Raw genomic sequence first — 15,266 nt, 5'->3', positions numbered from 1 at the left:
ACTATTACAAAAGGGTGTCACAAGTCATCGTAGTTAAGCTTGCAATCTATACAAAATCGAATGATTATAAACAGAAATTAGTCGAAATTATTGGATTGAGATTATCATTGACAAAAATAAAAACAAAAACAAAAATAACAACAACAGTTTGTGAAATGGCTTCATTTGAAAAAAAGATGTAAGCGTATCTCGGCCAGGCCTCGATCGCGTTACGCGACGTACTTCGATATAACGGAAACAGGGTGTAACCAACCGTTTCCGGTGGACCATTCACCATGCAGAGAGCTAAAGACGAAAGGCTTCCATTCATGAAACCATGACTCACATGCGTGCACAGCCGTGAACGCCGAGAGATCCATTCTCTCTCTTTCTCTATCCCTGCCTTTACTTCTCTCTTGCTCACTCTCAATGCGTAAACGCCTGTGGGCTCTTTATAATGCGCGCAGTTGGTATACACACAAGATGAATACAGGCTGATACAAATTCGACATATCCTCTTTCGCTTTCTTTCTCCATCTCTATATCTGTCTCTTTCTATGCATTGGGAATGGCAATATTACTTTCATTGTCTTTATCATATGATGTTTAATGAAATGTCGAGAAAGAATTATTAATTTTTTGGCATCTTAAAACGTCATAAAGTAGTGCATTTTGAGATTATACATTAACTCAATGCTCTTATGCAACTTTACGAAGCGAATAAGACAATGGACTCTGTCATAACGTAAATTCTTTTGCAATTTGTTTAGACAATCGAACATCGATCAAACTACTTTTCAAAGGATAAAGTTTTTTTTTCCATTATGAAATGTCACCACTTACACTTGGATGGGATCCGAAAAACCTTAAGAGGTTTGATCTCGTCTGAATCAACCTATATAAAAGGAGAAATGTCACGAACAATCATCGCTTATGCGAGTACGTAGTAGAAACAGGGGTTGTTTGTGTAGCCTGATTCGAAGGTATACATACTCATAGTGGAGCCGCAGGGCTTCTCCCTCCTCGATGAATGTGCAACTGGTGGAATGTGTACCTGGAGGCCGATCGAGGGGCCTGAAGAACGTTTGGACGAATCCCTCTTTCGTACATCCCGTAAAACGGGTGAAATGCGTTTCCGACTTTCATCGAGAATAGTATATCGCGGCCTTTACAAAAATGCCTTTTCTTTTTTTTTTTAAAGAGACGAATGAAGAAAACAGTTGAAGAATGCTATTCGGAATAACAAAATTTTTATTCTACGTGATGCGATCACGGAATGATCGAAATTAAATTTTAACGATCAGGAAAGTTATGTTTTTTGATATTAGGCTAACCGTTAAATAATATGTTGGAATTTTGATTACTTTCTATATAAATAAATAATACTAGTATTATTAATTGAGAATTAGGCTAAATCAATATAATACTAAATTATATTAATGCAATCCAAACGTAAGTTTATTATACTATGTTCTTGAAATGGTTAATAAGTTGGAGTAAAAAATATTAATGTTGTTTGTTTAGATTTGTTTAGCCAATGCACTAGAATCATTGTTGTGTTACTATATATATATGTATATATATATATATATATATATATATATATATATATATATATATGTTTGTAAAAACAAGTCAGAATCACGTACAGCGAATATTATCGATAGCTAATAGTGTTTATGAACTAGATAATTAGTGTTTATGAACACACCTAGTGGGCTGGAAGAATTACTCATCGAGAAAACCTAAATTCGTATTTTCTCTCTCTCTCTCTCTCTCTCTCTCTCTGAATGTATTATCAGATTTATCATAAGCTTTACACAGAAGTTTCAAAGTTCAGTAATTCATACCGTTGAATATAATTAAAGAGAAGTTAACTAACCGATAAAGTCAAAGGCTTCTTCGAAGTACTGCTTGAGATTTTGATGACCGGAATCGGATGCAGGTATCTGTCTGTAGGTAATGCCCCTTTCCTCGTGATATCCTGGTAGTTGGGAGGTAACGTTCAATACTCTAGTAGTGCCAAGGGCTCGAAGGAGTTGAAGATCAGCAGCATCTCTGCCGTTACCAAGGTAAAGAAAGGGTAAAACACGAGACGCTGGGTGGCTATCGATGTCTGCTGGTTGTGGTGTTGGTGGTCCCGAAAGACTTAGTACCGAGCAACCTGGACCAGGACTTGGACAACCACTGACGGTTGTGGAAGAACTGCCATTGCCACTGCCACCATCGGACGGTAACAGCGTGTCCTCGCAAAGTTCTCGATGCCGCCTGTGGAATTCTTTGTGTCCACCTGCAAATAAAAAAAATAATAGCGTTGATATCACGAAGAACCAATGGAAGCTATTTTTCTTGATTTTATTTTTTCAAGAACAAAGAAATCATTTCACGTAAGGGAAGAAGAAAGAAGAGAAAAAACAAGGCACTCTCTTTCTATTTCGTCGATATGTCAAGAACTAAGGAGTACAATGGCATGATTCATTCGACTAATTCCACGACTAGCAAAAGGGATCGTTCTACGAACAATTTCTCATAAACTACTAAAGCGATAATAAAGCTGTTCTTGCAGGTTCACGTTCGACATTTCCGTGGGCTGAGGATTTTAGCGTTTATGCGAACGAATTACAATCTGTCTACTACGAAAGTTGAAGAAGATGAAGAAGAGAAATATAAGGGATAGAAAGAAAATACGCGTGAGAAAGAGGGAAGGGGAACATACACCTTGTGGCACATAAATGGTTAGGGTAAAAATAAGGAAACGTTGTTAAAAATCAGAGAGAGATCAGGGGGAGAGGGAGAGGGAGAGAAGAGAAGAGGAGAAACGAACAAGAAATGTGGGCTAAAAGTGTCTTCCTCTCCTGACCTGCAGCTCGTAAGGCCTGGCTTGGCTTGACGATGAGTCACTCTCATGCCCCCCCTTTCTCTCTCTCTCGACTGGTCGGCCGACGGCCTTCCCTCCTTTCTTTCTCTCTCACTCTCTCCCTTACTATCCGGCTACCAACCCCAAATTGTCCCAGACGATGATCGTTTCATTGTTGGCATGGCGAAACTTCCTCTTTCTCTCTTTCTCTCTCTCTCTCATCGTCTTCCGATACACGTATGGGATTATATCCTACTTTTCTAAAACTATTTGCCAATTTTGCCTTTAATTGCCCTTAATTTTACAATTCTCCCTATTCTATTTAATCTTTGGCATTTTATATTCAAGGACAATGGAACATATATGTATATACATACATTATTGATTGTTTAAACGATTAATAATTCGAAATAAAATCAAATCAAATTCCGTGTTGATTACTCTTGATCAAGATATTTCAACAGTTTCTTGTAATTTCCTTGAAGTACGTTTCACGTTTATACGTTTGTTTTTCGATCGATACATCTATCGTTCGCGAACGAGCCGTTCGCACGAGATCACCCTACATACGTAACGGTCTCTCAAAGTACGTTACGCGTCTGTCCGTTGGCCAAGAACAGGTTTGCCAGACGGTACACACGTCTAAAGAACAGACGTGCACCAGATTTCAAAAAAGCATTTTGAGAAAGTGCAACTCTTGGAAACCCTTTTCTCTTTTTTATATATTATACATAATATCGATTCTTACATCTTACGAAAAAGTCCAGCGAAATTGATTGCGAACTTGAAATTGCTCTCGAACTATCGTAAAAACTTGTAATTTGCATACACCTAAAGTAATTTCTCATTCTTCCGCATTGCGTAGTATCGTGGACTTCAGGCGCGATTTCGGACCGATAGAAACTCTAATTATCTTCACTCTCTTATATATTCGTAAACACACCTAGATCCTATATTTCAAAACATTTCTAGTTTTTCACTTCGCCGTACAGACACATAATATTATGTGCGTATATTGCTATATTGTTTATTGATTATTATAGATCTTGGGGAAAAAAGAAAAAGAAAAAAAAAAAAAAACGAAAAATCATCTACTTCTTATTGGAATTCATGATAATCGTTGTTCAGAGATTATTCCATGAAACGATAATTAGAAGCTTATTAAAATACAAACTGAACATGTCACATTTCTTTCCTTTATGTCGAACATTGGTCTGATTTAATATTTAGTAAGAAACATATGTGTGTACTATTCTATTTAATCTTTGGCATTTTATATTCAAGGACAATGGAACATATATGTATATATATATATATATCACACAACGATAATCTTCGACCCTTTCCTAATCTAATTTTCTCTCTCTCTCTCTCTCTCTCTCTCTCTCTCTCGATAGAGAATTATTTATATTTTATAGATATACCTATGTCGATTTACTTAGTGGTCCTGTTCGTGTCCAGGGTCGTAGTGTCACGCGGCGGCCCATTGTAAGCAGAGAGAATGCAAATTACATTATGCGTCTTCCCCACCCTCTCCTTTCTCTTTCTCAATTATCCTATGAAGTTGCTTTTCTGTCGTTATACATCCTCGCCTCCTCGAAAATTATACACGATCAATTCTCATCCTATCGTTCGATTTCTTCTTCGTGATAGTCTAATCGAAAGAACAAGGTCGATGATCAACGAAACGATAATATTCAACTATGTAAAATATCTCTCTCTACCGTTTCGAATTTATTTTTATATATTAATATATTTTTCACCTCGAAATTTAAAAAAAAAGGAGAAGAAACGATAATCCACGTGTTATCTATACATTTGTCCTTCTTTTTCCTTAATTATACGTGTCTTTTGATTGTTGCATTCGTCGACTAAAACAGCCCATATTTTTTTTTCCTTATTTTTCTTTCTTTCCTTATCGAGACCATCAATGAGGCATTTTATATAGTCTGCGAGATGTAAGTTATCGTTCTTCATTTATTAATTCTTGTATAAAAATGGCGTTAGTATTTTTCATACAAGAAATAATAAACATTTTTTATTTACTTCAGAAATAAAAAGACGAAGCTAAGTAACATATTATTTCTTCTATTATACATTGAAAGATTTTGAAATTAAACGAATCTTTTGACGATAGATATGCGTTTTCTCCTAGCATTTCTCAAATTTGCTCGAAGCGACTCATCGAGTGAGCTTACAACCCAAATACACGACACGACGTTATCGTGGCCTGAGTCACCGGTAAAGAAGAGAGGAAGAGAGAGAGAGAGACAGCGTGATTGTACTCCGTGTGCTGTTTCTGTTGCTGGCTCGTCCAACTACGAGAGAGCCGGGTTAGCGTTCTCTTCGTTGCTACAAAGTCGACGTTTTCTTCGAGATAGAGGAACATGTTAGTCATACGAACATCGATGATGTCAAAGAATGCTATACCCCTATGATAAAAAGTATACTAAGAATATGTAACTTTTCAAACGTTTCTTAGTAAATTTTTAACATATTTTTTAATAAAAAATTCTATTATCGTAGAAATAAATGTTAAATATTTAGCTTCTTTCAATGTGTTCTAAACAAGTCAAATTTTATTTAAAAGCGAATGATCAATTTGGAAAAATCTTTCGAGAAACTGATTATTAAAAGATGTTTGTTATTCTAAATATATATGTTAATAATAATTCACGATTTATAAACATAGTCAGTTGATAAAAAAGAAAGAAAAACACGAAGAATAATATATCGAGATCGAAGGAACGATATTTTAATCAATCTACCCTTCTATCTTATAAATCGATAATTGCAATTACCAAGATCGATATTACGCATTGACCTTTGTTCTCATGATGGATTTCTTCGATCCGAAGCGCCAGGAGGTCCGACCATATTGATTATATATCACATGTAGGAAAATATATATTACGAAGATGACTATATAAGTCTTTATAAGATCTTCGTAATATATATTACGAAGATGATTTTATAAGATCGATTCCCTTTTTACAATTCAATTTTGTAAATAGAAAATTAGAAAATTACTCTTTCTATTTTTTCTATGAGAAAGAGTAAAGAAAGAAACTTACCCCATGGTTCGAGATTTTCCAAAGGTACGAGTCGTAACACGAGACAAGGTGAATCTTTCTTGATTCTCATCTTCGAATTATCAGAGATTCTAGATATGATCTTGAAAATTGTCTTCTTTCCCTATTTGTTTTCTTTTTGCGTTCCGTAATTTTCACCCCACCATTTGACACAAGCCGTATAAAAAAAATAAAAAAAGATCAACGAAGTTACATTTGGTAAAAAATAAAGATGATAAAACAGACAGACACGAATAATTGTGTAGAGATAAAAATTGCAATATGATGATTCGTATCACGCATTGAAAAGCACACTACTCGTTCCTTCACTCGTTTGTACGCTAGTTGGCGGGAGACTGCAGGTCGTACAGCCACGAGAGAGTTACATGGCGAGGCTTGCTTGCGTGAATCATCCTCCTAACTTCTCATTGGCCGGAGCGTTCAGTGACGTCGCAAGCCGACCGACCGAACAGAGACGCACGAGTTTGGCCGAAGACGGACGACGGCCTGAGCCGAAGCTCGAGGATTTTCTTCTCTTATCGTGCTGCTTCCTACTTTTCTCTCTCCTTCTTCTTCTCCTTCTTCTCACCTCTCTACTTTTTTCCTTTTCTTTCTCGTACGACCGCGAGATCCCCGGCGACCTTGTCGAGCGTGCCGTAATGCAAAAGTACGCAAGAAGAACGCGCAAAGTTGACTCTCTCTCTCTCTCTCTAATTGCTTTTCCAATCACTAAAATATCGAGTTTTTATCTTTTCTTTTTTCCAGAAGAATCGAATAATCGATAAATACAGAGAATCGACTAAATTTCCGTTAAATCAAGTTCATTGACTCAAGTATTTTAATACTACATAATTTTATGCCAAAGAATTTGTATAAATGTCAATCGCCATTACTTTGACCACTTTCTGGAGGATTAAATGAGGTCACTCCAAGCTGACACTAGCGATTATTTGCAGTCAAGTATACGTATATTTATAGTCTTTCAAATCCGGCACAGTCACGCAGCTGTGCTCGATATTAAATATGAAGTGAGAATATGTAGCTCATTAATGCGCGATATATGTAAGTATTTATATACTCTCTTTTAAAAATCTTTAACTCAAAATATATCCTTACTTTTGCGGTAATTTACATATGTAGCTATGTCTACGCCATATTGGAATTGGGTAGGATTAGAACTTGCCCAGAGTACCAAGGTTAGAACGGTAATACGACCTTTTCAATAGAAGATTCTAGCGTGAGACATCGTCGATAAATGGCGTACATATGTATCTGTGTCAAATATAGTTTATTCGTGTCTATGAATATAATGGTCGTTTATAGAACTATATATATTAGTACATTACGATTCTCGAGGATGTCTCTCATTGAAATTATTTTCATGTTATGATAGAATGCAATGATATAGTATGTGTGTGTGTGTGTGTGTGTGTGTGTATGTATATATATATGTATATATATTATATATAATTTATTGAATATAATGTGTGTATGTATACCTAAATAACAGCAAAAATCTAATAAAAACGATATTTATATCCTTCCATCTTTTGATCGAAATGTACAGAAAGCATATTCTCTATTTTGTTTTTGTTTTCTACATGATACATGGATAACACAGTTTTGATTAATTTGTTTTTACAACAAACTCTTGGAAAACTTGATCGTTCCAATTAAAAATACGTGTGATGATTTTTCTTAATTTCAAAAATTACGTACATATCTGCGGCTGGAAATTCCTTCAAGGCTAATGACTAATGTTTAGAACGAAACGTTTATTACCCTACACCAAAACGTCATCGGTCCTTTTATTTTCTCTACTAAGGTTCTTCTCTCTCTCTTTCTCTTCTTCTCTCTTTTCTCTCTCTTTCTCTCTCGCTCGATAGTGTCATCTTTAATAATTGTTATGTGAGAAGGAGGATAAATATCGAAAAATGACTGATGTCGCCATCATTGTGCCTATATTGTTCCTTTAATGGAATCATTTCTGATGTATATGAAATACGTGAAGTACACACACACATTTGGATAGCAACAAAGATTATTCAACGTTAATAAACGCAGATTTTATTGAAAAATTTCGTAAAATTCCAATGATTTTGTCAATGAAAATGATCTAATACGATTCTCTCATTTGTTATCTTGAAAATTGTATGCGTATTTAATTGCAAATGAATTTCGATGATTGGAATGCAACCGAGTTAAGATCAACGCTGGTCGCGCTATGAAAAATTACTGAATACTACGATCTCTGAATATTTAATAACTGATTAATCGTCGTCGACGTGTTTGATATGCGCATTCTTATATTACTTCATTTGTAATCAAGATTATACGTCGCGGTATATAAGTCGTAATATATGAATCGAGAATATATATATATATATATATATATATATATATATATGTAATATAATATATAATTATTCACGATGATACGCGTTTACTACATGTTACACGGCTTTTTCTCCCAATTTTTAAAAATATGAAGATATAATCGTTTAGGAATTCATTGATTGTTTTCTTATATATGATAAATTGTTGGATGAATCAAGATATAAATAAGAAAGATGTTCTTTCCTGTTATCCACGTGCGATAGTAATTGTCTGTATTGTAAATAAATCATTCAAATTATCGGAATAAGGTTTGCCGAAAGAATTTCTTTCGATATTTTTTCTTCGACATCACTGGAAATTGCCATTGTCTCGTAAGGTTTTTCAAAAATTAATGAAAAATTTGAATTGTGCTTTTTCTTTCGATGCAATGTTAGATCGATCGAAGAACACAGTAAATGATTATATATTATAACAGATTACGATATTTTTGTCGCGTAGAATTTATTTCCAAAGCTTATTTCATCGCAAACAGTATGTCCGTTCGCGACATCGAAGTATAAAAGTTGTGTTGATATCGATGCTTAATGCGGTTAAGCATGACTCACAGTTGGAGCACACTAGGTAATTTGCTACGCGACCCTGAATTATTGGCGCTAGCATTTGTATTACATGATACGCGTGCTTGAGACTGTTTACAAATTTTCTTCCTTGATGTCTTCGTCTCTTTATCTTTTATCTTTTTTCAACGAAATCTTTTTTATAACAATAAATTTGTAAAAAATATCAACACAAAATTACAAACATCATACTATAAGATTGTTTTGATATTAGAATTGTTTTCTTACAAGATTTTCTGAATAGAGATTTGAAATCGTTTTCTATAATAATTTTCTACGACAATTTCCATAAAAGTCCAACATTTGAATTGAAATACTTTATCGTGTTTAGAACTACGTGTCATAAACGCGTCTGGTCATATACATATATATACATGTGTGCGTGTGTGTGTGTGTATAATCTAACACTATTAATAAATCGGTAAAAAATTTTAGCGATCTGACGATCGATGCTTGGAATTGTAAATCACGCTGTACATATATTCTGACATGGACATAGTAATACATATATTTAAAATGTTAGAAAATGTTATCGACAGTTTTACAATATATATATATATATATATATATATATATATATATATATATATATATATATGTTGATGGCGTGAGTAAATAAGCGATTGAATATAAATTAAATATAAATTGCTATCATTATAAACATTTACGATTTTTTCAAATGAACGCACTTCATTTTATACTTTATCAAACGAATCGATGTTTTTACTTGATTCATCCGAGTTGAGCAATTAACAAATATTTATAAACAGTTAAAAAGAGAATTAGTTGAAATCTTCGTATAGCATGTGTCCGTATTAATGCTCATACTAATATAATGAAAGAAAATGCGACACACCCGCATGTTAGCGAAGCGTAGTAATGTGATTTTGCGTGCTAGAGAGAGGGGGGCGGGAGAGAGGAAGGAGAGAAAGAGAGAGATGAAAGGGATCAAGCATGTCACACACAAATACAAAGTTCGACCCAGTGTATCGTCGTGAAGAATTCCGGCATGAATGAATCACTTAACGAGAATCACACGCATGGCATACGTAATATTTGTCTCCCTTTCGTTCCACGTGTGGAATTTTTATTAGAAAAGCGCCAGTTAAAAGGATATACCTCTATGCATGTATTTACATATTTGTAAGATGACGATAATTCCGACGACGACGCGACGACGACATCGACGAACGATGAAAGAGGAGCACAAGAAGTAGATTTAATTTGACTCTCATGACACGTCTTCAGAAAACATAACGTGTTTTCTTCTTGAGGAGGAATCGCCAATTAATTTCGTTCAAAATCGATTATTAATTCTTTGGTTCCGCTAATGTAAATATATGTCAGGTATATAGGGACTAAGGGATTTCTAAGCTTCTCTCTCTCTTTCTCTATTTACAAATAAGAAACGACCTTCGTGTCATTCAAGTTTGTCATAATATGATATTGTGACTTCTCATTTAGAGGGAGAGGAAGAGAAGGAGAGAGGGGGAGAGAACGAGAGAGAGAGAGAGAGAGAGAGAGAGAGAGAGAGAGAGAGGGAGGGAGAGAGAAATACAAAGAGTAATTGCGTGAAATGAAGGAATAAATTTTTCGGAATCTTGCATAAGAAAACTTGCAATGGCAAAAGGTATGATTCATGCACGGAGACTGACCATAGCCGGAGAGTATCATCCATTGTCTCTCATGGAAACAATGCACGACTTGTCGAATGCTTTGTACGCATCAAATCGTCGAGACTGAATTCTTAGTCGGTGACGATAGGCGAATAGGAATCGCGACGTGATTCTGAATTTTTCAAAAGGTTGCAAAATCGAAAATCTTTTGTATTTTTTTTCTTCGATTTACTCCATTCTCTCGATTAACTCCATTTCTAGTTTTTTATTTGTCTGTTTATTCGTTGAAAGGGTTTGAAGAGATTTATTAAGTAAGGAGAATATATATCGTTGACGTCAATAATCTCGCACATGCCGATGACGTAAATCAATGGTTTTGACACCTAAGAGTATTTCTCTCTTTCTGTTTCTCTCTTTTTTTTTTATCGAATCGTCTTATTGATAGTGGAAATTGTGTTCCCCAGCTATTGTCGGAAAAAAGAACGACACACTCTGGATAGACATTTTCATTAGTCTCGGTCGGAACCTCGCGTCGACGTTGTTTTTGACGCTTTACAAAAGCTTCAATGATGTTCGGATAAAGAATTGGAGGGGTGAAAATGACGAGGGATAACGAGCGAGGGGAGGGTAAGGGTCAGAGAGAAAGAGAGAAAGAAAAAGAAAGGAGAGCTATGAGCTGGCAACGAGCATTGACAGTGAGTCAGAGACATTTCACCAATTTGTAAATGATAACACCTCGCTCCCCCTTTTGAATTTTTGAAGGAAAAAATTTTCCCTTCTTTTTTGTCCCTTTCGTCGATCGATTTCGGCTTTCAGCAAAATACAGGATTAAAGTATTGCTTGCGAATAATTGATCACCCATATATGAAGTGAAGATGTAAAAGTCGGTCGATTATAATGTACTTGTTTTCGTTGAAATAATATGTCGAAAGCTTAAAAAGATCGATAATATGGAGTTATTGCGATTATAGTAACAACATAATGTTAATTTTTATAATGCACAAAGATTTAGAGTAAAAAGATTGTCGTTATCGAATTTACTACAGATATGACCTATATGTATGTGTGCGTTAAGTTAAATTTCAATGTTCTAAATTCGTTCCTTTTATCTCTACCTTCTTTTTCTTACCTCGGAAGATCCGACTTTTTTACTATTCGGTGATCAGGATATCTAAACATTTATCGTATTTTTTATCGTGCTACTTATCTTTCAGGTGCCACGTTTGGTACACGTTGTTTAGTCATTCCGATCGAAAAAGAAAAAGAACGGAAGCAGAGCGTGATAAGAATAGGTCGAGTACAATGATAAGCGACTTCGATAAGAGACAACTGCGCCAGATAAAGTCTTCTTGGTTCTCCGGAAAAATCTTCGTGAATATTGAAGAACTCTCAGACGCAAAGCAAAGCCCCACATCTCTTTTCGTGGAATTTGTTAGTTGCTCGATCGATCGATACGATAAGACGAATGAATAATCGTCGAGTGTTCTTAAGCTGATTTTTTTTTTATTTTTATCTCTATTTTTTGTTTCCTTATTTTTTCTTTTCTTTTTTTTTTAAGTAAGTGCATATCTAATTTCGAAATTCAATGCGCGTCACGTTTTCATTTCGATTCGTTTCTTGTTCTTTTTCTTTTTTCTTTTTTTGTCAAGGAGTAAAATGATGTCCGTTGGAAAGATTATTGTCTATTTTTTTTTCTTTTTGATATTTCTAATTATCTCTTATCGGAGAATATTTATTTTCGAAATTTTGCAATAACCAGAAACGATTGGAAATGAACAATAAGATAATGGAAAGAATGAGATCGTTCTTGATGATTTATTTTGGCGAGGCCGTCGTGCGCGATCGGTCCATGCTGTCTCTGCTTGAGCCACGAATAACTTAGGGAATTATAACGACGGTTGCCTGACGACATCGAAGTTATTCTGACTCATCTTGGATCCTCGTAGAGATCGTAAGAAAACTGTAGATCTCGACTTCTCGGCTCGGCACTCATGTTCTTTTTCTCTCTGAAGGAAATTCCGACGTTTTCGAAGGACGTTACGGACGTGGTCTTACCTGTCCCGTACTTGTACCATCTTCTCCAACAAAAATACTCGCGAATGATTCATTTCAACGATAATAACCTTACAAGAGTCTGCTCTTTCCTTGTAAAATGAAATAGTAAACTAGAGGGATTGGGAGTGGGTCGAATAAACAGTTCCAGAAGTCGAATGAATCATCATGCATGAATAATTTTTTCTAGTTCGAATAAGGATCAATCAAAGTAAGTACTTGCTATACATTAATGTGTATACAGATTAAAAATTGTGTAAAATTAGTAATTTTTAATTAGTAGCGACGATAAAGAAATAATAACAAATTTTTATCGACTTTTTTTTTTATAAATGCATCTATTTTGCAGATCTTATCATCTTCTACTCATCGGACTTGAATCGATCCTAAAATTAGGTTTATCTAGATTTAGAGATAGTTATAAAATTTTATTTAACGTTCAGATACTTTCGTTACTCGATATAAATATTTTCAAGCGGAATACGAAAAATTGCGATCATTAGGAATAGCCTCAGGCTGCGTATATGTTTATCGAGCTCGATGTAATATCGACATCGCATTGTTACGCACGATAAGTGGCAAAATATGTTCTTAGAGAAAATATTCTCACCTTGCGTTTGAAATACGTGATAGTACGTCAATCGATACAAAAATACAATTTGTACGTCAAGCGAGAGAAAAGTTATGACTAGTTTACGACAAGGAAAGTATATTTTCGAATAATTATTTCGTGTCAAAAGATTGCTAACACTAGTAATAATGAGAAATAAGTTCGTGTATAGGTAAATGCATACATACATATACATATATATACATATGCATATACATATATATATATATATATATATATATATATATATATATATATAATGTATCGTATCTAATCGATGTAACATGGACTAAACGTTTTTTGCCACTTTATCGTGTAAAGTTTAATTAGTTTTTCTGATTTTCTGAGAAAAATCAATACGAAAAGGTTCCACCGAAGAATCATCGATTTTTATCTTATGGATCGCTCGAATAATCTTTTTCTTTCTTTTCTGTATATAGAATATTATTCAAAATAGTTTAAATAAAAGAATACAGAAATAAAGATAAGGATGTGTACGATCTGTTGCTTAACTTTCTTCCTTTTATTTTATTTTGTTTTGTTTTTTTACAATTTTTCTATCGTCATTTAATCCATTAATATTTTTAATAGATTTATGTTTTGCTCCTATTGTATAAATATCTTCTACTTTTTAAGCTAACAAGAACCAATAATTCCATAGGAATTTCATTTGTTTTAACAATCTATCGACGACCTCGAGAAACGAATTTCGAAGAAATAAAGACTTACGCACCGCCACAAACGTTTGCTTCTACTTGCTTGACTTCTCGTTTACATTTGGTCATCTTCTCCGCATATCCTTTTCGCGGAAATTTCACTAGACTAGTCGCACGTCACGTAACTATGCAGAATTTCTTATTCCACGGTGATTAGATCATTCGTAATTATGTTCGATCATTAAGCTATAAGAAGTCATATTTTTAATGATAGCCGTCCAATCATCATTGGCATCCTGCTGTATGAAATTCGTGTAAAAATTTTGTCTTTTATAGGTACGGTTTTTCCGGATATATCATTTGTTTTATGAAAAATAAGAAAATAAATCCAATTACCAGTTCGAAAAAAGTTCATTTTTATATTATACATATCTATGACAGAACTGATAAATTCTATGAAGTCAATGCGGAATCGATGACACATGGAGAGATTAATCAGTCGATTAAATGATTATTAGGAATAAAAAATAGGTGAAGTTCGAATTTCGAGTGATCTTCCGACTGTATAGACTACCAAGTGCTGATGTAGAAATCGTGCATCGTCGTCGTCGTCGTCGTCGTCGTCGTCGTCGTAGCACAACCTTCTTTACCGGTAAGTCGACTGCGTTCCCTTCGACACACACATACACGGACCTATATATACATAGGCGGAACGTGTACGATCTATAGTTGCGTGAAGAACAGAACGAGAGGCAAGATATGGCAAAAGGCGGTGAGGTGATGTGAGGTGAGGTGAGGTGAGGTGAGGTGAGGTGAGGTGAGGTGAGGCGAGGCGAGGTAAGGTGAGATGAGGTGAGGTGAGGCGTGGTAAGGTAAGGTGAAGTGAGGTGAGGTGAGGTGAAACGAGGCGAAGGTGTGAAGGCCGTGCGAGGAAAGCAAGCTACAATCCTTTTCCCTCCTTCTTATAACCTCTCCACGAGTTCTCTTGCTCCTTCTTCGTTTGTACAGGTCTGCACCAATGGGCGGCATTCCAATGGCATGTTGTAGTTCTTTCTTCGTTCTTCGATATCCCGGACTTTCGATCGATCGGCTCTTCCTAAACACAATCGATCTTCCTCTTTTTTGTTTGTTTGTCCGTCCGTCTGTCTTTTTTTCTTTCTCTCTTTCTCTCTCTCTCCTCTCTCACTCTCTCTCTCTCTCTCTCTTTCTTATGCGTTAAACTTTCCATTGTAAAGTATCGACCTGTTTCTCTGATCCATGTGTACCTATATATATATACTTGTACACACAAGTTACGACCAAGAATGCTAATGTCTTTACTTGCACCTGAATCAATGATTAACTAACGCGAGCTTTACTCTCGTGTTTCTATTTTATATTCCACTTTATAACACTTGTATTACTTACTTTTTCTTGATTTTCTTCTTATAAATATGACAAGGCTTCTACGTGAAACTACTTTTCACTTAAC

At 35.0% G+C, this 15,266-nt stretch overlaps 1 protein-coding gene across 2 annotated transcripts in view; it reads right to left on the bottom strand.

Moving 5' to 3' along the window:
• The window catches only part of LOC127067038 (dual specificity protein phosphatase 10-like), a 43,790-nt gene that overhangs the window by 2,032 nt on the left and 26,492 nt on the right, over window positions 1-15,266 (bottom strand). For both annotated transcript variants that reach the window (XM_051001503.1, XM_051001502.1), the window contains exon 5: window positions 1,862-2,269. In XM_051001503.1, the coding sequence (XP_050857460.1) occupies window positions 1,862-2,269 (408 nt within the window). The remainder of the gene's footprint in view (window positions 1-1,861; window positions 2,270-15,266) is intronic.

Source organism: Vespula vulgaris, chromosome 10 (genome assembly GCF_905475345.1).
Source record: "Vespula vulgaris chromosome 10, iyVesVulg1.1, whole genome shotgun sequence".
NCBI lineage: Eukaryota > Metazoa > Arthropoda > Insecta > Hymenoptera > Vespidae > Vespula > Vespula vulgaris.
Note: the sequence above shows the minus strand (reverse complement) of the source record. Positions and strands in the feature narration are given on the sequence as shown.